The 14,833-nt window shown below is 40.0% G+C and overlaps 3 protein-coding genes across 6 annotated transcripts; 1 reads left to right on the top strand and 2 right to left on the bottom strand.

Annotated features, from left to right (window-relative positions):
• Positions 1 to 2,350: 2,350 nt before the first annotated feature.
• LOC112289013 (uncharacterized) lies at positions 2,351 to 3,925 on the top strand. Of its 3 annotated transcripts, none has more exons than XM_024533878.3 (2): positions 2,351 to 3,081; positions 3,331 to 3,925. In XM_024533878.3, exons 1-2 carry the CDS (start codon positions 2,872 to 2,874, stop codon positions 3,469 to 3,471), a joined length of 351 nt encoding a protein of 116 aa, XP_024389646.1. In that variant the 5' UTR covers positions 2,351 to 2,871; the 3' UTR covers positions 3,472 to 3,925. The 3 variants fall into 3 exon arrangements, with proteins under 3 accessions (XP_024389646.1, XP_090110332.1, XP_090110331.1); XM_090254206.1 differs by having other exon boundaries at positions 2,442 to 3,109; XM_090254205.1 differs by having other exon boundaries at positions 2,442 to 3,104; positions 3,331 to 3,513.
• Positions 3,926 to 4,851: 926 nt separating this feature from the next.
• LOC112289012 (uncharacterized) lies at positions 4,852 to 10,534 on the bottom strand. Its single transcript, XM_090253988.1, has 8 exons — positions 10,439 to 10,534; positions 10,184 to 10,237; positions 8,304 to 8,438; positions 7,684 to 7,929; positions 6,280 to 6,558; positions 5,842 to 5,982; positions 5,581 to 5,624; positions 4,852 to 5,372 (listed from the first exon to the last, which is right to left on the bottom strand). The coding sequence occupies exons 1-8, from the start codon at positions 10,532 to 10,534 to the stop codon at positions 5,294 to 5,296; spliced, it is 1,074 nt and encodes a 357-aa protein (XP_090110114.1). The 3' UTR covers positions 4,852 to 5,293.
• Positions 10,101 to 13,700, bottom strand: LOC112289011 (UDP-galactose/UDP-glucose transporter 3). Of its 2 annotated transcripts, none has more exons than XM_024533873.3 (7): positions 12,882 to 13,700; positions 12,651 to 12,748; positions 12,246 to 12,376; positions 11,723 to 11,753; positions 11,495 to 11,607; positions 11,231 to 11,352; positions 10,101 to 11,084 (listed from the first exon to the last, which is right to left on the bottom strand). In XM_024533873.3, the coding sequence occupies exons 1-7, from the start codon at positions 13,076 to 13,078 to the stop codon at positions 10,616 to 10,618; spliced, it is 1,161 nt and encodes a 386-aa protein (XP_024389641.1). In that variant the 5' UTR covers positions 13,079 to 13,700; the 3' UTR covers positions 10,101 to 10,615. The 2 variants fall into 2 exon arrangements, with proteins under 2 accessions (XP_024389641.1, XP_024389642.1); XM_024533874.3 differs by having other exon boundaries at positions 11,495 to 11,595; positions 12,882 to 13,698.
• Between the last annotated feature and the right edge of the window lie 1,133 nt (positions 13,701 to 14,833).

Here is a 14,833-nt window from a genome sequence, read left to right as displayed (position 1 = left end):
TTGATAATGTTTACTTGTGTGTGTGTGTGTGTGAATATATGTATATATATATATATCTACACAAATAGTCACAGTATAATAAGTGAAAATTTATTTAATTTCTGGTTCTCATCATTTTTATTGTAAATTATGAAACTTTTGAATTAAGATTGTTGTATTGTTTATACATCTGATTGCCACTTCTGAAATCAGTTGAAGTAAAGATTTTAAATTTATTTTTTAAGTCAAATTGTTGATTGCAAAGAAGTGGATATAGACTTCTTTGTTTGTCAGCAAAATATGTGATGGGTTTCATTGAAAGGTATTGTTACTGCTACCATAATTTTTGCTATTTGCCACCACAATATGCCATCCATTATATATATGTATATATATATATATATATGTATATTAGTTTAATTTATTCCAACCAAGATTTTTGTTAATATTTTCAACATTTTTTCTGTTTTTCTAAATCATATATAAAATGAATTTAATTTTAATAAGAAAAATGAAAAACATATAATTATAGAATTAGTCAAAATAACTTATTATTCTTTTAAAAATACTATATATATACATAAATAATTGTTTAAAATTATACTTTTTTTATTTAACATTGACAAAGACATGTATAGCATGTGGTGGATGGGGGATTGTGGTGACATTAGCAATACTCTTATTTATTTAATGTCTAGTTGTGAAGAAAAATAACCACAAACAATTTTTCTTTCTTTCTTTCTTTCTTTCTTTCTTTCTTTGTTTCTTTGTTTTTGTTTTGTTTTTGTTTTTGTTTTTGTTTGTTTGTTTGTTTGTTTGTTATTTTTTTTTTTTTTGAGAATTGAATTAAGAAAATGCATGTGTAGCATATCTCATTAAAAAATGCCTACAACACTGAAATTTATACCTTTATAATTTATAAGACAATCCGCAATCTTTCAAAATTAGAACACCAAGACTTACTTGAATCAAACTTGAGAATAAAAAAAAAATACAAGTCACTATAAGAAATAAATGAGTAAACATAATATGGTTGTTTAATTCCAAATAATTTTTCTCTTCTTGCATTTTTTTTTTTTTTTTTTTACTTGAGGGTATCATCATTCCATTATTCACAACATGTAATAATTTTATAAAATTCTTTGGTCATTGTGTGATCATATTTGAAATCAAGGTATTAAAGAAATAATATTTCCTTTTTGATTTTGACATTACTTGTTATTAGTTAGGACTTAGTGTTATTTATATAATATGACTCAGTGTATTTTTCAAAAGATAATTCATGGTAATGTACTGCAATAATAAGATGTGAATTTCTATTTATAGGAATTAATTTATATTTTAGCTTAGTTGGTTTTTTAAGAAAACGGAAACATATCTATACTAGAAAAATATATGGTATGTATAAGTTTATATATCACAACCCATTTATATAAGTAGTAAATATTATCAGTATTAATGCTAAAATAAAATGATATAATATTTTACTTTAAAAACTTTAAAATAAGTAATTCAATTTATGATAGTTTTTTATTTTTAATTTTATTTTTCCAAACTCTATAATCTACCATATACTAATGAAGTTACAAAAGTCACATAACTTTTTTTTTTTTTTTTTTTTTTTTTAACTAAACACACAAGGACAGTAATTTTTATTTTATGAATTTCTCAAAACTATTATTTGCACTAGTACATGATTTTTTGGGTAGTTTTTAAAACGATTTCAATGACTCCCAACATAATTAAGCATGCTAATTAAATTGCAAATTTCAACTCCAAATGTTTAAAAAAATTACCAAGTAGTGGTGCCTCTACAATCCTCTCTAGAACACACTTGAAACAATCCAATACAATTGTGATTTATGGACATACAACAAAACACGCAACAACAACAAAAAATTTAGGACTCCTACCAAGGGGATGGACGTAGCCATGCCAACCGAGAACCGAAATTCATTCAATCAAATGAGAAATGACCCCGTTCACACCGTGGGGGAAGCTGACTCACCGACGTCGCCAGAGCGCGGGGTGAAGCCCCCGCCGCGGGCACGCAGCGGCGCCGCTTGCGATCAGTCGAGGGATCGAAACTGCTGATTGCGGACCCCGCAGATGGATTGTCGACTAAGCCCAGCGAAACGAGATGAGGAAGCCGATTAGTGGAATCGGGCATGATTTCTGTGCATGCCGGAATGTGCGAGACACTGATGTTGCGTGCTGCGAGCGAAGGCGCGAGCGGGGGCGAGATCGAGCGGCCGTGCGCAACGATCCGAGGGGCCCAGGTGCGACTGTTTCGGATTTTGAGGGCGAGGATCGTTGTGAGTGTGGGGTCGGAGCTTCGATGCTTGGACCTTGATTCTCAGCGGATTCCGGCGACGCCCCGCCTTGAATCCAGGTGGTTCTGGCTTCCTTCGGGGAGCCCTGCTGCGTTATAGTCTGGTTTCTAGGGAGATACCTGCTCCTCCTCCCTTCACCTTGGAGTATTCGCGGGCTAGATCTTTTTTTGTTTTGATGGGTCGACAGTTTCGTCGCGGTTGGTTGCAGCAGCGCCGTGGTCGAGACGACAGTGCGTGACGTTGCCTCTTTTGGCGTTGGTGGATCAAACGAGAGCTAATTGTGGACGCGAAGGAAGTGCATCGGTCTCGTCAATTGGGGTCTAGCTTCGTAGAGAATTCGAAGTTTTCTTTGGTTTGTCGGTTTTTCTTATCAGTGTCATTTGTGATGCCGACTTCCTTCCTTCCTTCCATACATGTCCAGAGGCTATTATTGAAGCGGATGCGCTATTAGGAAACGGGTCTTTATTGTTCCTCATAATACAGAGTATCTGCACCAGCCTGACAGAAGGAGAAACAGTTGTCGTTCTGGAGAATCTGTGAGTTAAGTTTTTCAGACAGAATGCTAGACATTGAGCTGACCACCGTGCCAAAAGCAAAATCCAAGAATGGGAGGAAAACATTTAAACCTTCGAAGTTGGAAGAGAAGGTTGTGGTCGGTGAAACGGATATGCCGCAGGAGCTGCAGTCACATGCTCTCAGGGCTGCTACCGAAGCACTAGATATTCATGAGGGCACCGATTACAAAGACGTTGCTTACTACATCAAGAATGTAAACTTCTGGCAACCCTGGCGGTTAGGTGCTGCAGCCTGAAATTGTCTTGTCTGACCGTCACCAACTAGAAGCCTCTCCATCTTCTGTTCTTCCAACTTTCTATTTGCCTAGTGTAGGATATATAGATGGAAACAATTAATACACCCGTTGAGTGCAGCTCTGGAAATTATAGTATTCCTTTTGCTGGGCGTGAAAAACTTTGACAATATCCTCTAAACTGTAGGTTACTTGGTGGTGGTTGTGCAGCAATTTGACAAGGCGTATGGTTCAGGGTGGCAATGTATAACTGGTGTAAGCTTTGGATCCTACGTAACGCACTCTTCGGGTTCATTTATCCACTTCTGTCTTGGGAGGTTAGCGATTATGCTCTTCAAGTCAGCTACCTAGACAATCTTCAACATAATCTCTACATTTGTAGCCTGTATCATGTGTCGGTACTCTCGTCGCAACCGCGGCAACTTACCGATGCGGAGTGCACTGCATATACAGTCCCGTCAATTTTCCTTAGCAAGCTGGTACATAATGTAAGATCAAAAGTCCTACACAAATGCTTTCATGAACTTCTCTGAGGTGATGAGCGCGTAGAGAAAAGAGGGGGCGAAGGGCTTTGCTGGATGAAGGATTTTAACGGGAGTGGGCGGGGTATTGCTCCAACTCTCGAATGCTACAGAAGCTTCTAAAGGAATAAGCCATTGAGCTCCTCTGCATAAATAGAAATGATGACGTATGAGAACAGCCTCAGGACTAGATTACAAATTGACAGCGATCTCTTGTATAAAAAAGCGAGTCCTATAATGAATGTAAACCAGTCAGTATATCGTACTGATAATTATTATTTCAACAGATCTGAAACTCACCACCCTCAATTTACTTCATATGGAATGGCCAACTCTCAAAAATTGCCAATAACAAAATGTGTTATTGAATTTCAATTTCATTGCACATCGCTTCGCGCCTTCGTCATTTATTGTGAATGATGAAAAAAGCTTACAACCTGCGGCCTGAACATCAGATTTCCTGAGGTGAAAAGTCATGGTTCTATTGCACAAAGGAGATCATTGAATGCATGCCTGGTAATTCGCCATGTGAAGCAGTCCCTATCCAAGCGCTCAATAACTACAGAAAACTGTAATTCAAAGATGGGGAAACGTAATCATGCCGACTGAATTATCCAAGGGGCTTGCAAATGTCCAGAAAACCTTCCAGCTCAACTTGCCGTCGAAGAACTCCCAAATCAGAGTTTATTGTTTTCTTTAGTGGAATGCAAACTTCTGACTACGAGTTGGGCATGTCGATCGATTGCTCAAGCTTCACTTTCTCCCCATTGAACTTCCGAAGTTAAGTGCACCAGGTCACTGAGCATTTTGAGAACAGCCGGTTTGATCTCTAGTCCCCAGGTCCCTTTGGCCTGGAAGGACTAGTCTGTCCCAAGCACATGTTTGATCGAATTTTAGACTAGGGTAGCACCCTCCCAGAATGGGACATCAAGTTACCGATTCGATAACTCATTTAACGTGGAAGTTGGAGGTAGCCCCACGAGCCAAGGACATTGAGTGGATTACGAACTGAAGTTGGGAGGAACCTGGGACATTGTGTCAGTATGGATGCACATAATCAAGTTCATATAAAATGACGATGAGGCATCCAAGCATCTCAGACCCTTACATCCTTTCAGGTCGATCCAAGTGGATAGTCAAACGCATTTCCTCTCCAATCATCAACAACACTAACGTTGAATCAACTCTCAAAATTGGAAGCATGAACAGATTCTTACAATGGTGAATCTATACCCTGATTTTACTTGTAATTCAGCATAAATTATAATTATGTAGAGGCTGAGCTGCTAATAAAAGAAAAGTATGACACTGCTAAGTACAATTCGCAAAATATGCGCGGTACCCAAGTTTAGATAAGAACCAGCCTACAGAGATGTTCATCATCATTAAGGACAGTCTAGGGTGGCAGACTTTGAAAACTGCTCGCTATCCCCTCTTCATCTTGCCAAGAATGGTGCTCATGAAGTACTGAAGGAGCCTTGGTAAATTATCAATTACAGATGGTACAAGACGTTTTTAAGAAAACAATTCTCCCTGGTGAAGTCCATCTGGCTGCGAGGAGGATGCCACCATGCAGTGGAATCGTAACAATGTTGGTACCTAAATCAGCCAATCTCAAGGTTTTGCTTGAAGTACCATTGTCCAAGTTATCACTAACTGCCCGAAAGTGCAGTGCGGATGTAGTACGGATTTTTTTTCAATGAGAACTTCGTTACGTGTCTCATCCGTTGACTGCAAGGAAACAAGCAAGTCAAAACATGGAATACCGAGAGAAACCCTACAAATTATTGAACTTTGCGAATGAATCAATTTCGATAACACGCCATTAGCAGATAAATAAATAAATCGATCGATCAATCAACCAATCAATAATAATGTTACCAAAGCTTATGTAAGAGCTGATTTGTAACAAGGCACAAAATGAAAACGTAAATAGTACCTCAAGTTGACTGGCTGTAAAAAGGGGAATTCCAACTTGAGATACTGCAAGGCCACCAAAGTAATTGCCCATTAAAACCGCCTGTTCCATAGGAACGCCCTTATATAAGCCTGCGGAGAAGCCAGCCAAGAAGCTATCTCCAGCTCCTATAAGGTCTACTTCTATCGCAGGAAATGCAGGGACACAAAACTCCTGGTCTTTGGAGTAAATCCTGCAGCCGTTCTTTCCCTCAGAAACAATGAGGCACATCGTTTGACTCACGTTTTCGATATCGATGAACAGAGCTTCGTTACGAGCTGCTTTCAAAAAATGAATGTCCTCAAGCATGTCATAAAAAATAGTATCCTCCAAATTTTGAAGCCCAATCAGGCCAGTTTCTGAATCGATGGTCCTTGTGAGTGCCTGGAAACATCAGCGTGAAATTTGAACAGGGTGTAAGACTTGGTAAAGGCTGGTCTATCAGTACAAAAAATTCCTCATCGCTCTGTAACGTTCTTTCTCAAGAAAATAACAGCAACCATTGGGCGGTGTAACAATCTATTCAAAGTCCTTGAGATGGATCGCTTTAAACACAAGGCATTTCAATAGTCTAGCCTCTAGTGGATCGTGTTGTATCCTTTCTAGCTAGCCTTTTTAAACCCCAATCTCTGACCCATTACCTGATATTTTGACAAAGGGCAGAATACTAAGAAAATTTACCTGCACATCAACCACTACATAACGGGCCACGTCAACAATATGCTGCAACGTTTCAAGCAACACTCCACCAGCAATTCCCACCACGAGACCTAATTCATAATCCATTTCGGGAATGTCCATCGATTCAATCGGAGCACAAATATTTCCAGCCTTCAGAATCCTCTCCTCCTCTTGTGTGAAGTCAGCGAAAAATTCGGTAGTTTTCTGGTCTGCAATAACTTTCGGTGGGTGTGAAATCTTTGAACAGTACAAGAAGTCGGGCCCAACCTTCGAAGCTACCTGCAAGAAGATATCAAGTTTTAGTGCATTGAATTAGGAAAACAACAAATATTAGAGACTGCTCCCACAGTAAAGAATATGCTTCCAACCATAGAAATATCTACACAAACTCTAAATTCCCTTTCCCGAGATTCCATACCGAGTGCTTGAAACACATTGGTGATGAAAGATCCAGACTCCCCCCCCCCCCCCAAACTATACACAATCTCGCCTCCCTGAAGAATGATCTGGTCATGGCAATAATGTCCCACAACAAGAGCTGCACATTGGTCTTTCTGTCGCAGAAAATGTCGACGTATGTTCTTTAGATCTTGCACCTTCTGTTTCATTTCCTGAGCCTTATTCATCCAAAGCAGAGCTTCGTGGCGTCACAACACCCCAAAGCTGGAGCTAGTGTAGGCACATTCTTAGAACTATTACACTTTTTAACACGAGGTACTTCCCAGCCGTGCCGTTAATTCAATTGAGAACCAGCTTTGCGTTTTACTTACAACTTGGTGTATAAAAGTGTTCAATTAGCATGTAATAGGTCGCACTCTTGTCTGCACTTCGACGGTTTCATGGATAAATTAAAAACTTCGTAACCTTTCGTATGCCTTAATAAAATTGCTTGTAGTTGTAGGCTCATTGGCATTGCTCTCAAATTCTCAAACGACCTTCGGTAGAAGAGTTAACATAGTACTGAGAATCACATGGTGTGGATACGTTACAAATGTTAACAAGATTCCTTCATACGCAGGCGTGGACGGTAAAACAAATGTTGTACTTACAAAACGAAAAAAAATAAAAGAATCAAGTGAATGGTGATCGAATGCATGGAAAATGTGAAATCAATGAAGCACAAGCGAATTGGAGATCGAATAATGAGCCTTGCGGAGGTTCTTACTGGACACAAGCTTCCCCGAAAGAAAAGCAAACATGCACCAAATTCCTCACGGAATCATGGTTTACTCTTGTGTCTAAAGTGCATGCGACGATCAACCAACATTCAATTCCACGACATGAACGAGGATAGAAATGGCATAAATGAATCACCTCAAAGAACTCACGAAGTCAGTAGGAGCCAAAAACAGGAGCCAGAAAAGGAGAGGGCAGGAGGGGAAAGAACAGGAGCAGGCAATCCACCTCCTTGACAGACATATCCGGCGCGAAGGGCGACGTTAGTGGACTGTGCAACGGCAAGCGACTCGAATCCAACGCTGCTCCCGATTGCGTCAACCGCATGACGTCCACCTCCAACCCCCTCTCGAGCTTCCCCCGCTGCAACTCAGGACTTTCTCCCCCCTGGCTACCATGCCCCCTCTCGTGTCCATTCTCCCTGTCGCTCCCCACTACTGCTAACAAGCTCTCTCGCTTTATCCACTTCGCAACCTCCAAACAACAGCGTCACGCTCCAAAACACCCAGATCTCCTCAAAACCTCAAAGGATGCACCCCAATTTCCACCCTCTCCCTTCCCTCCCTGTCTACGTCAACAACCCAAGTGGGCAATTCTTTCGCTCAAAAAACAAAATTACAAATGTACAAAAGTCTTTCGTCTCCTGAAACTGCAAGATTCCAACACCACCTCGATACTTTGTGTCCTTCGCAACCAACTAATCAACCTCCTCATGATCAAACTTCAACTCCGGCGGAAAAGAGCCCCACCTCATCAGAATCAAACACACGAAATTCGTAATAGGAAGAAATTATTCTTCATGGGTCTTTTTTTGACTACAAGGGGCCACAATTATGAATCCGAGCGACCCGCTTGACGCCAGCGTTTTGGCGACGAGGATTCAGAATCCTTCCTCCCTCCCTGGCTTGGAGCTCCCTGTCCGACGACTTGGTCTTCGCTGGAGCGATAGTGGCCGCGGTGATAGGGAAGGTAATGGTAATACCCTGTGAGCGTGCGAGGGGCTATTACCAGAATCTTGCCCCGCGTGTCGATGGTGGAGTGGCTGCTCGCGGAAGAGGTGGCAGGTGTTGAGAAGCTTCTCTTGCGGAACATACGATAAGAGGATTTTAAAATTAAATTAATTTAATTTAAATATTTTCAAATATATTTATATATATATATATATATATATATATATATACATGTAAAATTATTTTTAAAAATATATGTATTTTTAAATCAATTTATTTTAAAAAATTAAATACTTTAATGGTTAATAATTGTAGAATTATTTTTTATTTAATTTTTTTAAAGAAGTTTTTTAAGTATTTAGTTTTAGATTAATTTTTTTAATTATTAGTGTGTATCTTATTCAAAGGTACTAATTATGTCTATAATTAGTTGATTATGTATTAATTATATAATATAAGTTAAATGAGAGATTTTTATTTTTATATCTTTATTTATTTAGATTTTTGGTTTTCGATTTTGTTTGTTGTTTGTTTGTTTGTTTGTTTGTTTGTTTGTTTGTTTTGTTTTTTTTTTGTTTTTTTTTGTTTTTTTTTTGTTTTTTTTTGTTTTCTTTTTGTTTTCTTTTTGAAATTTCATATACATATTTAAATGATAATAACCTAAAAAAATGATTTGTTGATTTTTTAATTTATAAATAAAATTTTAATTTTGTATTCAATAGAGCAATTAATTTTTAAAAAAAAATTCAAAAAATCAAAAAAAAGAAAGATATGTTACTAGTTTAGATCCAATATCATTTTAACCCTTGTATCTAGTGCAACAAATAAGGTCAATGCTTTCGAATTGTAGACTAATAACTTCTATTACACTTGACCATTTAAAAGCAAGCTATATATAGTTTATTTTTGCAGTTTCATAAAAATATATATTTGGAAGCATGCGAAGAAGAAAGCATATTGGAAAAAATATTTCAAATCTCAAACCTTAAACCCTTATCAATTGGAATATACACCAATATTGCACAATTTCACATCCATTTTGAAAATAGAAGATCACTTAGTACAATAAGGGGAGTCAACAATACAAACAGGGTTTTATTCAAATCAAGTTTCTATTTTAGTAATACTTAGAACTCATGGCAAGAATAGAGTGCCAAACCTCCATCTTCCATGTTATCTATAAAACCTTATAAGAAATATCTTTTTCACTAATAAAATCTGTAATGCAGTATTTTAAAAACCTCAAATTTACATTTATGCACCAAATAATGACCAACTAGTCCACCTTTACTTGAAATATTAACCCTCACTTCTGTCTCTTACTTTTACATCTATTGTGACTAAAAAGAAATGTATTAGTGGGTCTTGTAACTGAGAGACTACACACCATTTGCCAGTCGTTTTGATACACGATTTTATCTCATTGGTAGTGACGGCAGCGCTTTGGAACGTGCGTGGCATAAGACTATGGAGGTCACCTTTTTTCAGAGCAGATTCCGATTTGAGATCCAGTCTGAACATGTGCAGCAGGGAAATGTTGGTTTAAAAGTTGACACGATGGGGTGACGTCCGTTGGCTAGACATAAATCACACTTGTGGTCTGTGCACTTGGTGCTACACAGCAGGTATAAACCTCCAGCGCAGAATTGTAGCCTTCAGTTTCCGAAATGATTCAAGATTTGCACAACAAATATCGTGTGTCAAAAAGGCTGTACTTGTCTTATACGATCGAATTGCTCTGATATTCGGACTGGTTGCATCCTGGAGCAAATTCTTACCCGAAGAACTCTTGGCAGATTTCTACAAAGGGCTGCCTCAGATTTCATAAACATCTGTAGAATCAAAGATTAGCTAGAAAAGCCAGCCGGTGACGGTTTCTGAAAGTCTTTGGGTGCATCGTGAGCTTTGTGTGTTCAGAGACAGACTCGCCACCCACAAGTTTCTTCCTTCTCATCTAATTCAATTTGGACCCTTTCTAATGCAAAATAAGAATTGATACTGGGCTATGGGAGATCGTGCAGGCCAGCACACACTAGGTTCATCTGCTCGTGTCCCAACCACATTTTCAGGTTGATAGCTGAGTCTTCAAAATCCTCATGGGGTATGTTGGGGATGTATTCGTTGCACATCTGAATATCATAAATAGCTCCAGAGCATGAGACAGCCTCTATGGGAAATGGACCATGGACGAAAACCGAGTAAGGGTGAGGTTAATTTTTCCCTCTCTTGGTAGCTGATCTGGACCGAGCGGCGCTGTTCATTTCGCCAGTGTAGTCGTTAGTGACCGGCGTGAGCCTGGCCGTGTTCTTCTGGTGCTTGCACCAGATCTGGTACGAGAGTCCTAAGAACACCATGGCCACGCCAGTCCATTGTTGTGCAGACAGCACGTTGCCGTTCCATAGCGACGACACGAGAATGCTCACGAACTTCCGGGTTGTGGTGATGGTGGTGTTGGTCAGCGCCCCGAAGTGGCTGATGGTGAGGAAGATGAAGTTCTGCCCCACGGCCCCGCACAAGCAGAACAGGAAGATGTCCCGAGCGGCCTCGGAGTGGGATAGGCAGAACGAGACAGCAGCGTAGCCTCCCCCACCCGGCACCAGAAACATAAACAGGCACATATACAGGGCACCCCACAGGTTCATCCCCATCATCAGATGCCATGCAGTCACCTTCGGATACCTGTCCGAACGCAAACACCCAACCAAAATCGACTGTAGTAAGCTTTCTATGCGCGGATCGGTGACACGAGTGAATCACCATACCGACAGTTGATGAATAAAGCATTTGTATTAGCGGGAGAGAGAAAGACAAGGGCTGGTGATCACTTGGCGCTTAGAGCATCTTGTGTGGCGTTGGTGAATCCGTCCAAGGCAAGATTAAGTAAACATAAGGTGTAACCCAGAGGTGCATTTGGACTGGCGATCTTGCCGGGCTTGCCGGAGCTCTCCTGAAATATATCCAGCTATTAATTCTGTGTTGAAGAGCAACAAGTGGAGCATTTGACCACAAATATGAGTGGATGGGGAAGATTACATATGAAGAATGAGAAAGAAAGCTGAGGTGGAAAGGAGTGGGGCATGTATTGCTACTTTGATGGCGAAGACCGCCACTCCACCAGCCACCAAAAAAGTGCACAAATACTCTTGGATGGAGTAACGGACTCCGTATACGAGTGCTCCCATCAGCATTACTGCCACGCACCCTCATCAGCGACACGCCCAGAGTCAGTCTTCCACTATCAAGTAGAGTTTTAACTTAGCTGCTTGAATTGGCATGATGTGCTTCGATCAGTGTATCCACAACAAATGAGGTGGTACCTGGAATCATCTTGGAAGACTTGGCCAGCACCTGTGGTGTTGTACAGCATCAAGCACATATATGTCAGCCGTTGCATAGCGCAGGGAAGAGGAGAGACGTGCACGCTACTCTGAAATCGAGATTGATTTCCATTCTTGAAGGCTTCGGATGCATCACTTGCAACCTACCTAGCTTTCAGAACAATAACAGTTCTCTTTGCAGCATCTACACCGGTTTTCGTTCTTGGAAGGCTTGCTTTCCAGGTTAATAGTACTGATAGCGCGTTCTAATGGAATTGCGGTGCATGAAAGATATATCTCTCAAAAACACAGGAGTGTGTACGTAGGCTTGAATCAGAACTGAACTGTAGACTTTTGACAGTGCGTTTATGGTGCGGAAAGCACCGAGCTCACGGGTGCCAAAGGCAAATAAGGCCCATTGACATAGAGAAATAGCAGCTGCTTGGAAATTCAAAGACCTCAGTGGTGATGTGCTCCGTCTAATTAAATTGTGTGGAGCTCATGCAGGTCTAGCAATGCTGACCTGAGCAGGAAAGCTAATGAACTTCAGCGCAAGCATCCCACACGCCGGACCAATGGCATTGGAAACGCTGCACCAGCAGTACTCTAAGATTGGTGCTTCGCTGCCTGGATCTCCGGGCCATATCTTCAGCACTACAAGCACCCATGAACATCTACGCATTCAGAAACACTTCAATTCTAGAGAATGACTCTATGCACCCCTTTCAGATCACGAAGGCTCACAGTAAATTTAAATATATTATAAGAAATTTAAAAGGATTTTGGTGCTTTCTAGTTTTGGATTCTCACTTGTATGTAAAAGCACAGAGCTGTCAGATGTAATCACAACATAGCGCAGACAGTAGACGATCTCAATACAACAAATGCGGGAAGTAGAAAGAGTTGGAAGCATACAGTGAGTACCCACTTATAAACGACCAGACGAAACACACGAGGCACTGCGTCAAGTTGAGAAAGGTGAGGTAATCAAACCGCTGCTGGTCCTTGCCATACCTCGTTGTTGATCTGAAGACAGTAAGCCAAGACATAAGATGAATAAGTCGGAAAAATTGGCTGAAAACGGATATGAGATAAGTTACGTCCACCAAGTCCTGATGACCCATCGCACACAGAACGAAGATTGGTTGTGGATCCTAACATTTTTTCTTGTAGCACTCCTTGAGTTATGTATGCTCCATATATGGCAGCTACGCAGAAAGAAAACAGGGCCACCTTGCTCGCCTCATTAGCACGAGGAGCAGCAGCGTCAGAAGATGTTGAATTCCCACTTGAGCTTGATGAAGATTCATCTTCCCACCCGTTGTCCCTCGGCGGTCGGCGCTCTCTCGGAGGCATCCAATCTCCACCTTAATCGCTTCTACCTCGTCGTCTTTTGTTACTACGTTCTCTTACAGAACTCGTCCTACGTTGTGTCGTTGTGAGAATTCAACCTCGTAGACAATCTATCTGTTAACTGTCCCTTCCAAATTCATCTTCTACTCACTTTTACGACAAGGACATTCTGGTGTAGCGACGGCCAGGGACTAGTTCCATTTTCATGTAGCTTTTTGTGGACTTGAGAAGTTTCAGCCAGTCATCATGATATTGCGAATGAACCAGATTTCGATTGACACTGCCATCTAGCTTCTCTTTAAGAGCCAATCCTGTGGTCAATCCGTTTTATACACGACTTAACGCTCATTGATATGCAACTCACTGAGCAAAGTCTGCATTTCCTCGAGTGATTCAAACAATCTCTACCTCGCTCATCAATGAATTTCTGCTCACAACTCTAAGTTGTGGCTCGTTATTCATATCAGATGCTTACCACCCTCGGCCACGGTGGGCTTTAAAAATCAAAGAATCCTTTGGCTAGGATGATGCAGCAGACGGAAACGATGATGCAAGTCCGATGCAACAACACGGAATGTGGTGGTGATGTGCCTTGTCGAGTGAAACTGTGTTTTGAGACCCCCAGGTGATCCAAGAGGCGTGCGAAGAGTTCTTGGATCCGTCTCTTCAACCTTTGAGCACGTACCGCTTGCAATCCCAGCAATGGAATGGGTGAGCAAGAGGCGTAGGAGACCCACTGTTACATCACCAAGCTGCTGCAGCTGAAGAATTGGACAGCAGCAGGACCTGGACCTGCAAGAAGAAACATGTGACTTGCAATTGTGGGTCCGTCTCAAGGAACCACAAGAGGTAGGAGAAGCAAAAACTAAACCAAAAGTTGCGTCCAGGTAATGAAGGAGAGACTGATCAAACCAATCACCGAAGGTTTCTTTCCCCATCATCCTTCTGAAGCAGGCATTAGCTGAGTTGCGTAACTCCGTAGAAGCTTGTGAAAACTATGCATGACCGTCGGGCAACATCGACGGATGATGCAAATACATCAAAGTAAGATTACCAGCGACAATCAGAAACATGAATTTCTGTGCTGAAGAGCTGTCTAGACTCATGTTTTGTTCCAGTAAACCTTTGTAGAGGCACTTTTGATTAAGCAAAATGTAGTTGGATCTCAACTTCGTTCCAAATTCATTGCATCATAGTTTTCATAGTTGTTCTCTGCCAACTCTTTTAGTGCAGTTGAAAACTTAGTGTTGTTGTTAAAACACAATTTGTTCTATGCTGATTTTTTGTAATTTAAACGTCTATTTTACTTTGTTGTTGTTGTTGATTTTTTTATCTTTTTTTTTCTACTACATTTTTTTTTTTTTTTTTTTTTTTTTTTTTTTAACCTTCCTTGTGCTCCTATGAACTTACTTTTTCCTCCAATTAAGAATTGTTAAAATTTTCCAAAAACATTTAAAATTTTGAGACTCTTAAAATCATACAAAATTCATTTTTGAAACAATAATGTGTTATTTTACTTTTTTAATTTTAATTAAATGACTGTCTTGTAGTTACTTATGTATTGATAAATATATATATATATGTACATATATATATATATATATATATATATATATATATATATAGTGTTATTCATATATAATCTTACTACTTTTTTAAAATATTAAAAAATTCTTCCAATTTTATAAATCTATTTTTTTATACCACCACAAATCTAAAGCATCACTCTAAAATAATTTACAGATTTTTTTATAATTG

This window comes from Physcomitrium patens, chromosome 11 (genome assembly GCF_059467195.1).
Source record: "Physcomitrium patens ecotype Gransden chromosome 11, ASM5946719v1, whole genome shotgun sequence".
Classification (NCBI taxonomy): Eukaryota; Viridiplantae; Streptophyta; class Bryopsida; order Funariales; family Funariaceae; genus Physcomitrium; species Physcomitrium patens.
Note: the sequence above shows the minus strand (reverse complement) of the source record. Positions and strands in the feature narration are given on the sequence as shown.

Excerpts from the sequence above, each read along its gene's own strand:
- LOC112289013 (XM_024533878.3), top strand. The coding sequence starts at position 2,872 with ATGCTAGACATTGAGCTGACCACCGTGCCAAAAGCAAAATCCAAGAAT. Across the intron at positions 3,082-3,330 it reads TTGCTTACTACATCAAGAAT|CAATTTGACAAGGCGTATGG; the intron begins GTAAACTTCTGG and ends GTGGTTGTGCAG.
- LOC112289012 (XM_090253988.1), bottom strand. The coding sequence starts at position 10,534 with ATGTGCAACGAATACATCCCCAACATACCCCATGAGGATTTTGAAGAC. Across the intron at positions 8,439-10,183 it reads ATCTGCCAAGAGTTCTTCGG|GGTATTACCATTACCTTCCC; the intron begins GTAAGAATTTGC and ends GCACGCTCACAG. Across the intron at positions 5,373-5,580 it reads TTACAGCCAGTCAACTTGAG|TCAACGGATGAGACACGTAA; the intron begins GTACTATTTACG and ends GTTTCCTTGCAG.
- LOC112289011 (XM_024533873.3), bottom strand. The coding sequence starts at position 13,078 with ATGCCTCCGAGAGAGCGCCGACCGCCGAGGGACAACGGGTGGGAAGAT. Across the intron at positions 11,608-11,722 it reads GTCTTCCAAGATGATTCCAG|GGTGCGTGGCAGTAATGCTG; the intron begins GTACCACCTCAT and ends GTCGCTGATGAG. Across the intron at positions 11,085-11,230 it reads CAAGATGCTCTAAGCGCCAA|GTATCCGAAGGTGACTGCAT; the intron begins GTGATCACCAGC and ends GCGTTCGGACAG.